The 15,789-nt window shown below is 46.8% G+C and overlaps 1 protein-coding gene across 1 annotated transcript in view; it reads left to right on the plus strand.

Annotated features, from left to right (window-relative positions):
- Positions 1–15,789, plus strand: part of Fli1 (Fli-1 proto-oncogene, ETS transcription factor) — a 115,982-nt gene that overhangs the window by 60,460 nt on the left and 39,733 nt on the right. Inside the window, exons 2-3 of the mRNA XM_055601445.1 lie at positions 3,623–3,834; positions 13,156–13,310. Coding sequence (XP_055457420.1) covers positions 3,623–3,834; positions 13,156–13,310 — 367 coding nt within the window. The remainder of the gene's footprint in view (positions 1–3,622; positions 3,835–13,155; positions 13,311–15,789) is intronic.

A 15,789-nucleotide genomic window follows, 5' to 3' on the forward strand; every position in this document is an offset into this window, starting at 1 on the left:
AAGAAAGAAAGAAAGAAAGAAAGAAAGAAAGAAAGAAAGAAAGAAAGAAAGAAAACTGAGCCCTGGGGGCCCTGAAGAGAATGATACACCAACCAAGGACCATGCATGGAGAGGACCTAAAACCCCAGCTCAGATGTAACCCATAGACTGAGTCTCCAAGTGGTTTCCCTAGTAAGGGGAGCAGGGATGTCTCTGGCATGAACTCAGTGGCAGGCTCTCTGATCACCTCCCCCTGGTGTGTGCAGCCTTGCCAGGCCACTGAGGAAGACAATGCAACCAGTCCTGATGAGACCTGATAGGCTAGGGTCAGATAGAAGGGGAAGAGGACCTCTCCTATCAGTGGACTAGGGGAGGGGTATGGGAGGAAAAGAGGGAGGGAGGGTGGGTTTGGAAGAAGACAAGGGGGGGGCACAGCCAGGATACAAATTGAACAAATTGTAATAAATGATAAAGAGGAAAAAAATAATTTTTATAGCTGAGTATCACACAGGGGTAAGGAAGCTATTTTTAAGCAACATGGACCCAATAGGTCTTTTTTTTTTTCAGAATGACCTGTGTTTTTTGAGTGAAATCATCAGTGTTCCAAGTTCACAGGAGAAGCACACCCATTAGAAACCAAGAACAGCAGTGAATTACCCCATTGATGTTCATTTTATATTTGGTCTGCTATGCCAAAGACAGACGCTTACCAGCATCTCATCACGGAAAGTGCCTAGACTTCGGCATGATGCTTATTCCTATAAGTAAGGACTGGAGTATGCATAATAGTTTTGAGTTTAAACATTTAAAGTTTTAATGTTCAAATAAAGAGCTTTCTAAAGCACACATTAAGTAGCAACATCTGCTCAGGAGACACGGCTGCTAGGGAAAGTGGAAATGCCCCCTGGCTGCGGTGACTCTCACCTGCTGCAGCTGCTCTGTGGTACCTCATCTCGTTATCCATAGTGACTTCTGTCAGCCCCCAGCAGTGACATAAGGGTCTGCCACCATGGCCTAGCACCAGTTCCCTTCTTTGTACCCTTCCACTCTCCTGTTTCCATCATTGATATCAGTGCTCTCCCTCTTTCAGAATGGACAGTGACGGCGAGGAGCCCTCTCTAAACTGCTCTGCAGATAACAGAGGGAGAGCACTGATATCATGGTCCAAGGCTTGCATTACAAAGAGGTCTTATTTCCTTGAAGACTTGCCAAGAATGTTCACCCCGACTGTAGTTTTTACAAATGAGCCCTAAATTAGATTGTATGGCACCGCATTTCCCCAAATATTTTACTGTATTGCTATTGACAACTTATCCTAACTAGGCTGATTTTCAGATTCAGTCCGAAAGCCAAACAGGACAGACACCTTTTTACTTCGTTCTCTCTCTTTCTAGTCTCATTCATCTACAGAGGCTGTTCTCCACACTATTATGGGGGGAAGCCCTTTGTCTATTAGTGACTGTAAATAGAATCAATCTCCCTGCGTGTATGTGCATGCACCCGTGCATACGTGAAGTCCGTGTGTGTTTCCCTCTGTCTATGTGTGTTTGAAGCGCTGTGTGTGTCTCTATGTGTGTGCCTCTGTGTGTATGTCTGTGTATGTGTCTCCCTCTGTGTGTCTATGTATGTTAAAATCTCCAGGAATTCAGACTATTTTCAACAAGGTTTGCATTTAGTAACCCCAGTGAAAGCAGTTAGAACTGTACCGAGGTTGTAGTGAGAAGTTGCAAATGGCACGGCGGATAGGGCAAGGCTAGGTGAGGCAGCAATCCTGCCCTTTTCTGCTTTTGACCTCCCTGTCTTTGTGGCAGTGATGACGGGCATTATCTGCCCTTCACCACAGCACCGCCATGTCTGCTTTTGTCTCTAAGATCTCTTTGACTCTGCCATTTTACGATTTTGCTGGAACTCTCAAGACTGCCTAATGACTAATCAGAAGCATAGTCTGTTCCCACAGCAGAGACCTGCTTAAATGTCATCTCTTCCTACAGCAGACCCGGGGTTTGTTCTGGATTTTTATTGTCAAAAGGAGACTGATGAATCTTGGGTAGCACCCAAGTAATGTCAAAGATTCATGCCCAGCCCTCTGGAAGACCATAGACTTCACATTTTTCAATTTGGAGTTATATATTAGGTGCCCAGGTAAAAGTTTAAATTTGTTAGGGACATAAAACCAGAGCAGAACCTTAACTGAATAAAGAGTTTATCTAATAACTGAACTACAAATGATCCTTAGAGCCATAGCCTTCCCTTGATGTTATAGGGGCATCAGGTGAAAGCAGAAGGGTCCCAGCAGGCATTAGGTCTGAATGAAGAACACCCAGACATACCAAGAGGAGTATTTGTATTTTTAAAATACAAATTTAAAAACAAAAACAAATTCTAGGCAGAGATATGAGTTATGCAGGGAAAGTAGGCAAACCTCAAGATTTGAAGGGGTCTTGTCATCTATTATTCAGTTCTTAAGTAAAGGCAAAGTTGCCATAGTAACACACCACAGGATAAGTGGCTTAAACAACATAAATTTATTTGCTCAGGGTTCTGAAAACTGGAAATCCAACATCAGAGTGCCAGCAGCACTGGCTTCCTCTAAGGCTTCTTGCTCTTGCTTGCAGATAATCATTTTCCCTTCATCCCTTACATGGTCAATCCTTGTTATACAGCCATCCCCAGGGTCTTTGTGTGTCCAAATCTCTTATCATAATAAGCCAGTTGGGTTTAGAGCCCACCTTCACATACTCCTTTCAACTTAACCATACCCTTTAAGGCCTTATTTCCAAGTAAAGTCACAGGGCTAGGGACTTGACATATGAATTTGAGAGGGTACAGAATCAAGCATAGAACAAGAACTCAACAGAACCCTTGTTTGAATTCTAATGGGCATCATTGCCAGTATTTTTGGAGCATTGCTCTGGTTTGATGTTGGTATAACTATTTCCTATATATTATTCTATCTTTCCTTCACAATTGAGTTGTGCTCCCTCTTGAATTACTTGGCTGAACCATCAATACTAAGATCTGCTCGACATAATTACACCTGCTAACCAGCCCTGAGCACACGACCGTGCATTCTCACCAAACACTCGGACTAGAATTGTTCCTTTAATTCATCTAGCAAGTCAGCAAAAGAGTTGTGTATGCTTACCAATCAGGACACTGAAATTGACCTCGCTGAGGTTCCTGGGCTCCCTGATTCCCTGTGTGGCCTGGTTCTAGACAAGCTCTCTGGTGGCTCCCCATGGCATTAAACTTGTGAAATAAATGCTCATTTTCATCTCTCCTAACAACTTGACTATGCCACACAGCTAGTGACATGTGCTGCTGTTTATGTCTGGAAGCCAGAACTAACACTGGTACCATCTGTTCCACCACTGTGTTCGGCCCCCTGTCTCTACTCTCATTTTGGGGCTCCCAGCCTGTACACTCAACAAGTGTACCTGTTTCTAGTATCCTCCATTCCACTGCTCAGACTCCTTTTGCCCCACAAAGAGGTAAGCCTCCCCGACACTGTGAATCTATTACCATGGACAATTGCAGCTTCATGAATGGCCAGCCCTGTGCCATGTGATGTCTTAGAGTAGGGGTGCGGCTGGCCTGCTTGAGGACTGACACTGAACTTTCTGTCTCTTCTCCCTTCTTGCAGGAGGCTCTGTCAGTGGTGAGTGACGACCAGTCCCTCTTTGATTCAGCATACGGAGCAGCAGCCCATCTCCCCAAGGCAGACATGACTGCTTCGGGGAGTCCTGACTACGGGCAGCCCCACAAAATCAATCCCTTGCCACCACAGCAAGAGTGGATCAACCAGCCAGTGAGGGTCAGCGTCAAGAGGGAGTATGACCACATGAATGGGTCCAGGTGAGCCTGCCAGAGCTGTTCTTGATGAAGTGGGGAGACCTGAGCACAGTTCCTCACAGGGCCACACTGTCAGACAGTTCTGCACAAAATAGCAAGCAGATGGCCCTCTGGGGCTGACCTGAGACTATGTGTCAGTTCCTAGTCAGTTTCTACAGAATTGAAGGCTGTGAGTGGAGGAGGATCAGGAAGCTCACTGGGCTCTCGGGGATCAGGTGCAGCCCACAGAAGCCAAGTTAGGGTCAGGCCCCAAAACCCTAGCGCAGAGACTCAGGCTTGCATGTTTGGTGTCAGGCTCTGGCCCAGGTCCAGCCCCTCTGAGAAAATAACTTAGCGGTAAGATGCCCTTCCTGTGCTGTTGAGCACGTTTCAGGATCCTGGGTGGGACTCACCAGAGCAAAGATGACCCAACCATTCTTCCAGTAAAAGTGGAGAAGTGGTGAGAAAGACGCTGTGCCAGGAAGCCAGCTTCATGTGTGGGAAGTTTGTGTGAAGGGAATTAGGAAGAGCCAGATAGAACTTCGCTTATGGAACTGAGAAGGAGAATCCAGGGATAGAGAAAACACTGAAGCAAGACACATAAGCCCATGAACAGGTAGTCCGGGCTTTAGGACCTGCCTCTATGTTTTGGCTGAATTACCTAAATCCATCTGAGTACCAGCTTCCTCCTGTCTAAGCCACAAGCCAGAATGCCTGCTTCTTAATGGCTTTGGGGGAGTGTGCTTCTGTAGGGAAAGGACACAGGACACCATCAGTGACTCTAAAGTGCCCAACGGTGTTAGTGACCACTGTACAGTGAGACACAGAAGGGGAAATATTAGCCTTGTTCATTACCCAATAATTCCCTGGTAATCCACTCAGCCGGAAGCAAAAGGACATGGAAGTAAAAGCAAGCAAATAAACAAAAGACAAGATCTTGTTTGATGGGCTAAGAAACCAGCTTGCTCCATAGGCAGAGGTGGACCCTCAGTTCTGCCATGACACTGAACATAATCAGAGCTGATGAGGTGGCAATCATTGTCCTGCAGGGATCAGGGACATGAGAGGCAGAAAGCTAAAACGTTACTGAAGTAGTACAGATAAGAAATCAAAGTTCTGGGCTAGGGTGACAGCCATGATTACAGAAATCCAGGAGAGATGCGTAAAGGGCATATCAAAAAGGTAATTACAAGAGTTTAGGCTTAATAAACACAGAAGCAAAGCAGGTGAGAGAAGAAAAGCTGAGGCTGCTGAGTCTGGACATTTGGAAGGTAGATGCAGTTAGAGCCACAAGCAGGTGGGGAGGGGCAGTGCCTTAGGGGATGGATGTCCCTGCGCCCTTTAGGGTCCTCTGTGAGCAAGGGATATAACCTCTAGATTAAAATGTCTGCTGGGTTTTGGAAGCCAAAGCTCATAGGATTTGGGCTTAGAATTGAGGCTTAGGCATCATCTCCAGGAGGCTTAACTGTGAAAGTGAGTCATGGAGGAAACTAGTCCAGAGAGAGGCGAGAAGAAGGAGGGAGAGGGCTGCTGGGGCTGCTGGGAGGGAGTTCCTCCTTGCAGCTGTCTCAGCCCTGCCACACTTCCATGCCATTAACTAAAACCAAGAAGCGGGACTGTGGCCACCTTTCCAGGGTCTAGGGTTAGGAAAGCTCAGAAGATCTGAGCCTTGATCCCCTCCCTGGCGGTTCTTTCCGCAGAATGATGGCTATGCCATGATTCCTGTAAGTCCAGCCTCACAGTACAGTTACCAAACATTTTATCCACAATCTTGTATCCCTTACTCTCTACCAATCTCCTAGGAGGCCAATATTCTAACCCTGTTACTATATAGAAAGAAAGCCAAGAGAGGCCAAGCTGGCGCCAACCCAAGCTTTCTGGTTCTTTAGGCATCTTCCTGCCCCTCCCTCTCTGTGTGTGCCTCATATTCTGCACCATGATCTCATTCTGCCAGCACCCTCCTGTGATGAGGCCAGTTCAGAAATGTCTCCCAAATTGTCTGAACCACAAAGCACTTCTGCCCTTATTGAAAATCCAGATCCCTGTATTGGAAAATCTATGGTCTTGTTGCAGACTGTATCAAGCTATCCCTGCCTGCCAAGCCCATACTGTCTCTCCTAAGCAGAGGCGATCCATGCTTTCTTCTTTCTCTTCCTTTCCTGAAATCTATCCTCCCAACGGTCCACAGTGGAAGTCATCCATCTTTTCAGAAGAGTAACCTTTTTGCTCAAACCCTTAAGCAAAGTCCTATAGTCCTTAGTGGAGTCCCATCACCTACCCCACATTCTTCCTGGCTTCTTTCCTCCCTTCTTCTACACCATCACACAGATGCCTGCTGCTCCAGGACTCCCTAGCACACCACTATCCAGCTTATCTTCTCCAAGTTCCTTCTTTCGAGAACATTCTTACTGCATTAATTTGTAGGTCTCTTCTGGATCTTTACCCATATATCACTTATTACTTAACTATACAAAAGAAGTGGAGTGTAAAAATACCAGGCAGGGAAGTATGTACCAGTAAGCCCAGAACCTGAGGAGGCACATCTTTGAGGCTCACTGAACAGATAGCCTTGCCTATTTAAGTGAGCTACAGACCCCATGTCACAGAAAGGTAAATGGTCCCTGAGGAACGATACACAAAACTTTCCTTTGGTCTCCAGAGGCATGCACCACAGCTCAGAAACACATGCATATACAAATACACACACACACACACACACACACACACACAGGCACACACACACAGAGGAGGGGGGAGACAGAAAGACAAAGAAAGGCAGAGAGAGAAAAAGAGAGCACAAGAAATGAAATGAATTCATAGATGCCAGTTCATTTAAATTACTCATCCTGAACCCTTCATTTATCTTGTTATCTGTATCACACCATTAAAAGTACTTAGTTGCACATGTTTAAAGTCTCTATAGTGTCACACATACTTAGAACGTATTGCGGTTAAGGTCACCCCATCGCCTTCCGTTATCCCACTTGCTTTCCCTCTGAACCCTTTCTTCTTACAAGTGGTCCCCCAGGAAGGGTATCACACTCCCTTCTGCAGTAATCTGAGTTAATACCTCCTTCAGATGGGCCAGTGTCACGGGCACCTCCTCTATCTGAAGGAATGTTGAAGGGTCCAGTCTTCCACCGGTATCCATTGCGGCTGGGTCTTTGTGGTTGTATTAGTATGTTGCGTCTCTGTGTTAGGATTTTATGGCATTCCTCCCCAACCCTCAGCTCTTGCATTCTTCCATCCACTCTTCTGCAGTCTCCTGGAAGATTGGGGCATGTGTGATATCGATGTCTTTGGGATGCTTTCTCTCAGCACTTTGGTGAAGTCTGAGTCTCGATGCTAACCATCACTCCACTGTAAAAAGCCTTTCTTTTCTAGACTGAAAGCAACACTAGTCTGTTGACATTGATATAAATATAAATATTTAGGATTGTTAACAAATTCATTTAGGGAAACAGCAGCCTTATGTTCTCACTGGGTCCAAGATCCCACTAGCCATCACCAGCGTTTGACCACATTTATGGTACCAGATATATATCTCCTCTCATGCAATAGGTTCCAATCACAGAGTGCCTGGCTACCCAGCATGTAGTCATGCAACTATTGGACCAGGGGGTATGTAGTACCTGACCAGTCAGTGTTGTTCAGCAATCATAACTTACAGAAGAGTCACACACACACACACACACACACACACACACACACACACACACACACCAGGAGCCTGCATAGAACCTTCTGGTACCACAAATGCCAGTCAGCAGGGAGAGAATTCCCAACTCAGTTGCAACTCTATTTCTCTGTGTCCTGTGACCAGAATGTGTGGCATCTTCAGTAGGGCCTTGCCTTCTATTTCTGGTGGGTATCAAGATTTGCAAATGATTTGATAATTTTCAGAAAGTCCACCTATCATTACACAAAATGTAGGGGAGGGCCAGTGAGATGGTCCAGCTGGAAAAGATGCCTGGCACCATGCCTGAAGATCTGAGTTCTATCCCCAGAACCTACACGGTAGGATGAAACCACCAACTCTTTTGACCTGTCTTCTCATTTCCATACCCATGCCATGACACACATGCGCCCGCACATATATGTTTATGCATGGACGGACACAAAATAAGTTTTAAAATGTAGAGGAGGGTGTGTAAATGTTCCTACTCTTCAAACAAGGAAACAAAGAAGGGCAGACAACTTGGGAGTTCTTGGCTTGTAAGCTAGGCCGGTGTCACGTGATACAGTAGCTGCTAACTAGCCCTGTGTGCCTATGGGGGTCGGATTCCCTGGAATTGAAGTTATGGATGGTTTCAAGCCAAACATGGTCCTCTGCAAAGACAAGTGCTCTTTAACTGCTGAGGCATCTCTCCAGCCTCTCTCTCTCTCTCTCTCTCTCTCTCTCTAACTTTAAGAATGCACCTACCAGTAAGGTGAAAATGACCCATGTGGCTCAAACATGTGACTGACAATCTACTTGGATTGGACCTGGCTGGAGCAGCACGTTTCAGACCACCCAGTGATTCACAGGGCATCCCGACCATGTTTTTTTTTGAGAAGCATGGGTTTCTGGGTTACTTCTTTGTGCTTATTGGAAGCTCCATAGATGTCTGTGTTCTTATCAGGAAGGAGGAGGTACTTTGTGTCTCTGAAGCCATAATACCCTCTTGCCTTTTATCCTAGTAGCAAGCCATCTGGGCCAAGGTCAAATGGTCATGCAGAAGGGCTGAGATCTGAGGCAGGAGAGATGGTCTGGGTTGCCTGAGTTGTGGGAGGTTAACTTTGTCTCCCTTCTCATCTTCCTGTTGTGGTTGAATCTGGTTCTCTGGATTGCCCTCCAAACAGCACAGCCCATAGGTTCTGTGTTGGATATAAACTTCAGAAACTTGATCCAAGCTGTGGTCTGCAAATAACTCTCAGCTGCATCCTGTTTCAACCATGGGAACTGGAGAAAACAGTGCATGAAGGAAACACTATCAGTTCGTGAGGGAGAAATGTTACAACTAGTTTTAGGTACCTGGCATTCAGGATCTGAACTTAGCACCACTTGCCCTGAGACGCGCTGGACTGGCCAGCATCATCAGGAGGCACTGAGCACCCAGAGAACCCTGTTCCACACTCACGAGCGATGAGCCTCCTTCACACTGTCGCTTACACGTCTCCAGCACCTTCCCACATTTCTAAATTCTAAGGCTTGCACCAGTAGAGTGTATACCGCTTGTGTTGAAAGCCAAGGTGGTGGTGGTGGGGTTTGTGTGTGGTTTTTGTTTTGTTTTGCTTCTTTTCTTGAAATTACACTTCCTTATCAAAAGTAACCAACCCCTCTTCACATGGTTATCACAGAAACCCTAAAGGCAGCCAGCCTGGTTTCCCCAGGTGTGCAATACACATGAAAGACACGTGGATAGACCCCAAGGCAACCATGCAGCTCAGGGAGCCTGGCAGCTTCGTGGGTACTGGGGGGTCCCTGACTGCCAGCCAGCCAATCTTTGATCTGACTGTGCACCATGTCTCCAGGCACTCTTAGTGAAAGGGGAAACTTTCTTTGGGAGAAGTCTGAGATCCCCCTTTACCCCTCTTAGGGTTTCACGCCTCGCTTTATATTGCTCAGGAGTCTGAAGGCACTTGTATGAACCACTGGCGGGTTTTTTTTTTTAAAGCAGTGTTCCATAAACACACAGAAACAGAAGCTTATGTCTGGGATGGTTATGTCTTAAGGCTGTGGCCTGCTGTCTGTGGCCTTCCTCAGGCCTGAGGTAGAGATGCTCTGAGTTACACACTCAAGCCGTCACTTCCTCCTTGCTCTATTGTGACAGCCTCAAGCCCTCTTGTCACCTGCCCCAGTGCAGTCAGCTGCCTGTGGGCCCCAACCCCTTGCTTGCTATAAGTGCAGGTCTCAATACAAATTAGCAGCAGCCGTAGGGGCAAAATGAATGGCCAAACCTCCTCCCCCGCCAGGGCTCCCGCCTCCCCTCTCTCTTGTTTTCCTCAAGCCCTCTTCACAGGCACCAGCTGCCTCATTAAAGAGCAGCCTTTATGCTAGACTTCACCTGGACAGGCAGTGGTCACCAAACCTATGGCTGTGCTTTCTGGCTGAGTCAAAGAGAATGGAGGCAATCAGGAAGGCAAGTGTGCAAGGTATAGTTTCTTTCTTTCTCACCCTGAACTGGAGTAAGAGGGCCAGCTCTGCAAGGGCAAAGGTCTTGGGTGGGTGTCAGGCCTTAATTCTAAGGAAGTCCCTTTACAGACCTTGATGGCAACGGTCTGGAACCAAGAAAAGGGCCTTATTCCAAAGAAGGCCAGGAGGGACAGCCAGGGAGGTCACCAGCCTCCAGGGTATAACTGGAAGAAGGTTAGAGGAGGGGTGACAGCTAGGCCACACAGTGAAAGAGACTCACTGGTGAGCAGGCACAGCCAGCCATGGAGCCTCGGGGACCCCAGCTCTTCCGCACCTGCTTCCTGGTCATGCTTAGGGCAGCCTCATCACTGGTCCCTATCATGCAGGTCTTGTTTTATGTCATATCGTTTCTTTTGCTTTTTTTCTTTCTTGTCTGTTTTTATTTTTGTTTTACTCGAAGGAGTAGAAGCAACCTTGCCACCCATGCCCGCTGCGCACAGCTCCAAACCATAAAGGGCCACTAGTTTGTGCATTCATGAGGATCTAGCCTCTGCCTGAAAAGACGCCAATTTTAAATGCAGGCATTCCAAAGTGCAGCGCCTATGAAAAAGAACATTCAAAAACCCCTATCCCCAATATTCGCAAACGGGAGACCTTGAAGTGGGAGCCCCCTCTTCTACCCCTGAACCTGGTTGTCTGGGCCCCCTGCACAGGAAGGGTGTGTGCCATCCGCCCTCTCCACCCGCACCAGCCAGTGAAAATCTCACTGTCTTGGTTTCAGGCCAACTCAATTCTCCAAGCTTCTCTAGCATTTGGGTAGTTCCTCATCTGACAAGAATCTGGGGAAGACAACCAGACTTTGGCGATGTAAGGGGAGGGGGGTGGTGTATGTACTAGCACATAGGCGCATATCTGTGGTGGAGGGTGTGCATTTCTCTATATGTGTGGGATAGACTATGGATGTTTGCATGCATGCCTATCATAAACATGTAGGTGGTAGAGTGTATATATGTATTTTATGTGATAGAGTATGTATGACTGTAGGGATGTGTATTTAGAGCACATATGCACACATTTGTAGTGTGTGTGTGTGTGTGTGTGTGTGTACGATGGACCACTGATATGTATGTATGTGTATATACATGTTTACATACTGTGTAAAGTAGTATGTATGCATGCACATATTTGTGGAAACGTATATATGTGGTGCAGTACATGGATATACGTGTACATTGTGCTCGTGAGATGTGTGGTAAAGTGCGTAGAGCATAGCGAACTGTTTTTGTGTGTGTACAGATGTAGTTAAAGTTTAGGGTCTGAGTGCTTTTGTTATGTATGTGTGCTGCGTGTGTGCAAGATGTGTGTGTGTGTGCGAGTGTGTGTGCACGCGCACACACAGCTTTCCTGGGAGATAGCAGCATGCTCGGGCCAGCTCAGCTTAGACACAGGCACCAGGGGCTGACTGGGGTGCCTTCATCTCAAGCCAAGTCCTTCAACAGCAGAAGCCAAAGGGCCGAGCGCTGGTGAAAAGCCCTGATGTGCTACTGCCTCCCCTCCGACTGCCATGGGGACATTAAACCTTCAACAATCCGGGACTCTGACGGCTGGTTCTTGGTTCTCTGCCTGGAAAAACAGTAGGCAAATAGTAAAACCTTAAATTCTAACATGTGTAAGTTATACATCTTATTTTCATTTTCAGCCCATGTTCTCCTCGGTAAGACATCAGGAAAAAATTACCGTCTGACTTCTAATATCTCAGTGGAGCATTTATCTCCCAGCCATGATAAGTGATCTGCAATATTTTTTTCCTTTCAGATTAAGAAACAAATTCATTTAATTTTCTTTATTGAATGTGCTCAGGCCTCCCCGCTCTGCCTGACTCCTGGGAACCCTGGGCTCTTCTCCCTCCTCCCGGGCTGGTGACTGCTCTGCTAGCTGTGGAAATGGGTGACTCCCTAGCAGACAAGGCCTCTTCCTTAAGGGCTCTCAATCTGTTCCTGCCCACCATAGAATGACAGACAGCAGAGTGACAGAGGGCAGCAGCCAGGCTGAGGAACATAGGGAGAGGCTAGCTTGCAGAGCTGGCAGGCTGGAATAAAAACCTTGTCTCATCTCCTTGCTCTGAAGCCCTCCTGGTTTGGCATTTTCAAGAGAACTGGCCACCTCCCAGGCTGCCAAGATGATGCTTGCTGCCTGGCCCTACCATACCACTGCACCTCTAGGACTCTGCTATGGTTTGCTTCTTGGAAGGACTGAGTGAGAGCTGGGCAAGCCGGGATGGCACCTCCCTTGGCACGCTGAGAACTCCATGGTGCTATGCTGAAGGTCACGGGGGATCTGTGGAGTATTCTGTGTGTACTCAGCTGCATCAGCTGACCACAGCGGGCATGTCAGCCCAGCTCTCCGGCCCATTGCTCAGTGCCAGATGCTGCAAATATCAGATGCTAACTGGGATGTGTTGTTTTAGCCCAGGATGTGCTTTCTTCCTTGTTGCATTCCCATATTTCTTCCTCTGTGAACTTACTGCTCGGGGCTATAGAATGCTGAAAGAGTCTTTACAGATCAGGATATGTCTGGGGTTCTACTCCTCTTCCTTGCAGCGCCCAGCTCTCCTGTATGTGGACTTTAATTCAGAAGCCCAACTGGGGACCTGAGCTCTGCATCCACCTTTGCTAGCCACCACACCTTTCCATTTTGATATCCATAAAGAGGATGTGAGAATGATTATTCCACATATCTGGAAGGGTTTTCAGGAAATTCAGATAAAGCAAACACCATATGTGTACAATAGAAATAGCTGGACCAGCGAGTGATGACACCATCTGAAGAAAGGGCAGAGATAGGGCACAAGCCCCACGGACCATCTCATGTTGTACCTCGGCTACGTGCCTGTAGCAGAGGCAGATATAAAGTACTATACAACTATGGAAAAGGCCTGTGTAAGAAAAGGGCTAGTGAAGGTGGGGAAGTGTTGGTCACTGACAATCAGGTTGAAACTGGACACTGCAGACAGTCTGGGAGGGCTATGGACCATTGAAACACATTTGATCAGGAGACACCGAGTGTTTATGACGGAATCAGGCAGGGCTCTGCACGAAGAACGGCAATAAGATTTCGTTGCCATTGTCATTATCCCAGGAGCCTCTGGTGACTGGCCAACCCTGCCGAGGCTGGAGTAAGATATCCCTTTAGTGATGACTTCTTTTGATCTATGTCTCCTCGCGCTCCAGGGAGTCTCCAGTGGACTGCAGTGTCAGCAAATGCAACAAGCTGGTGGGCGGAGGTGAAACCAACCCCATGAACTATAACAGCTACATGGATGAGAAGAATGGCCCTCCTCCTCCCAACATGACCACCAACGAACGGAGAGTCATTGTGCCTGCAGGTACCTTGGGAACCAGCTGCCTGGCCAGTGCCCACATTTCCCATGATTCAGGGGCTGTAGCGGAAGGGTGGGCCTGTCTCTTGGAACATGAAAAACCATACCTAGCACCCTCCCTAGTCTTCAGGGAAATGGAAACCAGAGAAAGTTGTGCAGCTTCCTTGACTCCCTAGCTACCATCCGAGGCAGGACCTCAAATGTCACCAGAACCCTAGCATGCAGGTTTCAGAATCCCCACTCTCAAACATAGCACAAGACAGATTTTCTATGAGTAGCCTGGTACCCCCAGGATGAAACCAACCCAAAGAGCAGAGGCAAGGCTGCAGCTACCCATGTCCACCCTTCCCTCGGGCATGTACTTCCTGGCTTCTGTTAGGTTCCACCTTCCCCAAATTACAGCCAGCTCTTTCGGTTTTAAAATAGAAATAACTATATTTAACAAACGAAACGCCTCCACGTGTGTGCCACAAGTTATGTCATTATGTAGAAATAGCCTCTTTTTTTCCTAGGTATTGGTGCTGTTGGTTACAGTAGGGGGAGGGAGGACAGAGAGAAACTATTGTTAAATCCTCCAGCCTATTGGCTAGCCACTGCGTAGGCCAACCCCAGCATACTCAGCCACCTGGACATGGAGGGAATTAGAGGGGGTGCCAGGTGGGAGGGGCAGAATGTCCAGAGCTTGAACAAAGTGAATTGAGGGGCAGAGGCTAGAACTAATCTTACCAAAATATCTTCTCCAGAGACTTTCATCCTTCCATTTGTAAACATGTAAATGCGGTTGTCTTGGAACGATTAGATGTCTCCGAGAGAGTTTGAAGGAATCTGTCTGTTGGTCTGAGGATGATTTTGTGATGGGCACATCCTTCCTCTGTCCTTGGTGTTTGTTTCCATAGGAAGTTGTGTCTGCTGTCATGGTGTGACAGCGCATTTCCGATCTCTGGGCTAATGTGCACATGAGAAAAAGTGTAAAGGGTAGCAGGAATAGGGGCAGAAGAAGAGGGACTGAGGGGAGTATGGTTCTGTAACTCATAGGACTAAACATTGTGTGAGCCCCATCTTCTTCAATCATAGGGCCTAATCGCAAGGAGAGCTTCATAGTCTTTATTTGACTGCTTGTTTGAGACAGGGGTTCACTGGGCAGCAATGCTGTCCTAGAACACGTGTAAGCCAGGAAGGGCCTTGCAGCAATCCTCCCGCCCTTGTCTCCTGAGTTCTGGGACTAACTACAGGTGCATGCCACCTACTCGTGGCCAGAAGAGCTTCATTTAGCCTGTTTCACAGGTGCCAGGTATAATGTAAATAGCTTTCTCTACTGCATTATCAGCTCATCTCATTGATTTGCCACCACCCTCAAGAGACCAGCTGGTGATGGTGAGCTCAGGTGGATCTTCTCCCTACTTTCAGGCTGTAAAATTCTATTGAAACAAACAGTAGTGGGAAACTCTCTCCACACCACAAGGCCAGGCCAAGACTTTGCTATCAAAATTGCCTGCTCCAGCCTCAAAGCAGCACAGGAAGGAAATCTTGAGGGGATGAACCATTAGGGAATTGGAGATTACCTCAGAACCAGGCTATTGTCATCATCTCATTTTGTTTGTCATAATGGAGGGCATATGGGAAGAAGGAAGAGGGGACCATATTGTTTGGTTGACTCTCTACCCTTTAAATGGTGTTGAAATGTTTTCAAGAGGATTGGCAAAAGATCGGTCTTCAGTGGACTGACTTAACCATAGCAGCAAAAATAAAACTAGCATAAATTCTTATCAAGCTCTTTCAAAGCACTTGGAGTAATGAATTCATGAGCTTTGGATCTATTCAGTTACTCTTCTGCAGGCTAGATCTGTAAGCATTACTCTTAGACAGTTTGGCTTCCTCCAGGTCAGCCTCCTGGATGCAAGGGAAAGTCTCATTTGGGCAAGTCCACAAATCAAGGCAATAAAACATTAGTGGAACAACCGATTGAATTTATGATGGGATTTTAAGACAAGTATAAATGAGGGCTCTAGTTAATCACCATTTCCACATTGAGATGGGAAAGGAACAAGGGCTAAATTGTCCAGGAAATACATTTGGAAGAGTTTAGCATGATCCAGAGTGGAAGATTTATAATTCATTGTACTGGAGAGGGAGAGAATTAATGCTGTGATGGAGCCCAAAGCAAAGAGAGGAAATAATAAAATAAATAAAATATAAGGCATAAAATTGAATGTACAGTCTTGGAGTCAACCAAATTCCCACAAGTAAGAAACTGGGAGAAGCTATGGGTGAAATAATATGCTTCATAATCCAACTCCTTCCAGACATCTTTCTTTAGGATTCTAAGATTTTTCATTTATCCACAGCTCTTGCTTGATGATTTCTAAAAAGTAAAGGGATAAAAACAAAGCCAGAAGTTTATTGAAGGGCGCAAATGCACATATGCACAAGTGGGCTTGGGTAGGAGAATTCTGGGTTCTGGAACAAGGCTCTGCAGTTTTCAAAT

The sequence above is a fragment of the Psammomys obesus genome, unplaced genomic scaffold (assembly GCF_907164565.1).
Source record: "Psammomys obesus unplaced genomic scaffold, mPsaObe1.curated_primary_1811, whole genome shotgun sequence".
Lineage (NCBI taxonomy): Eukaryota > Metazoa > Chordata > Mammalia > Rodentia > Muridae > Psammomys > Psammomys obesus.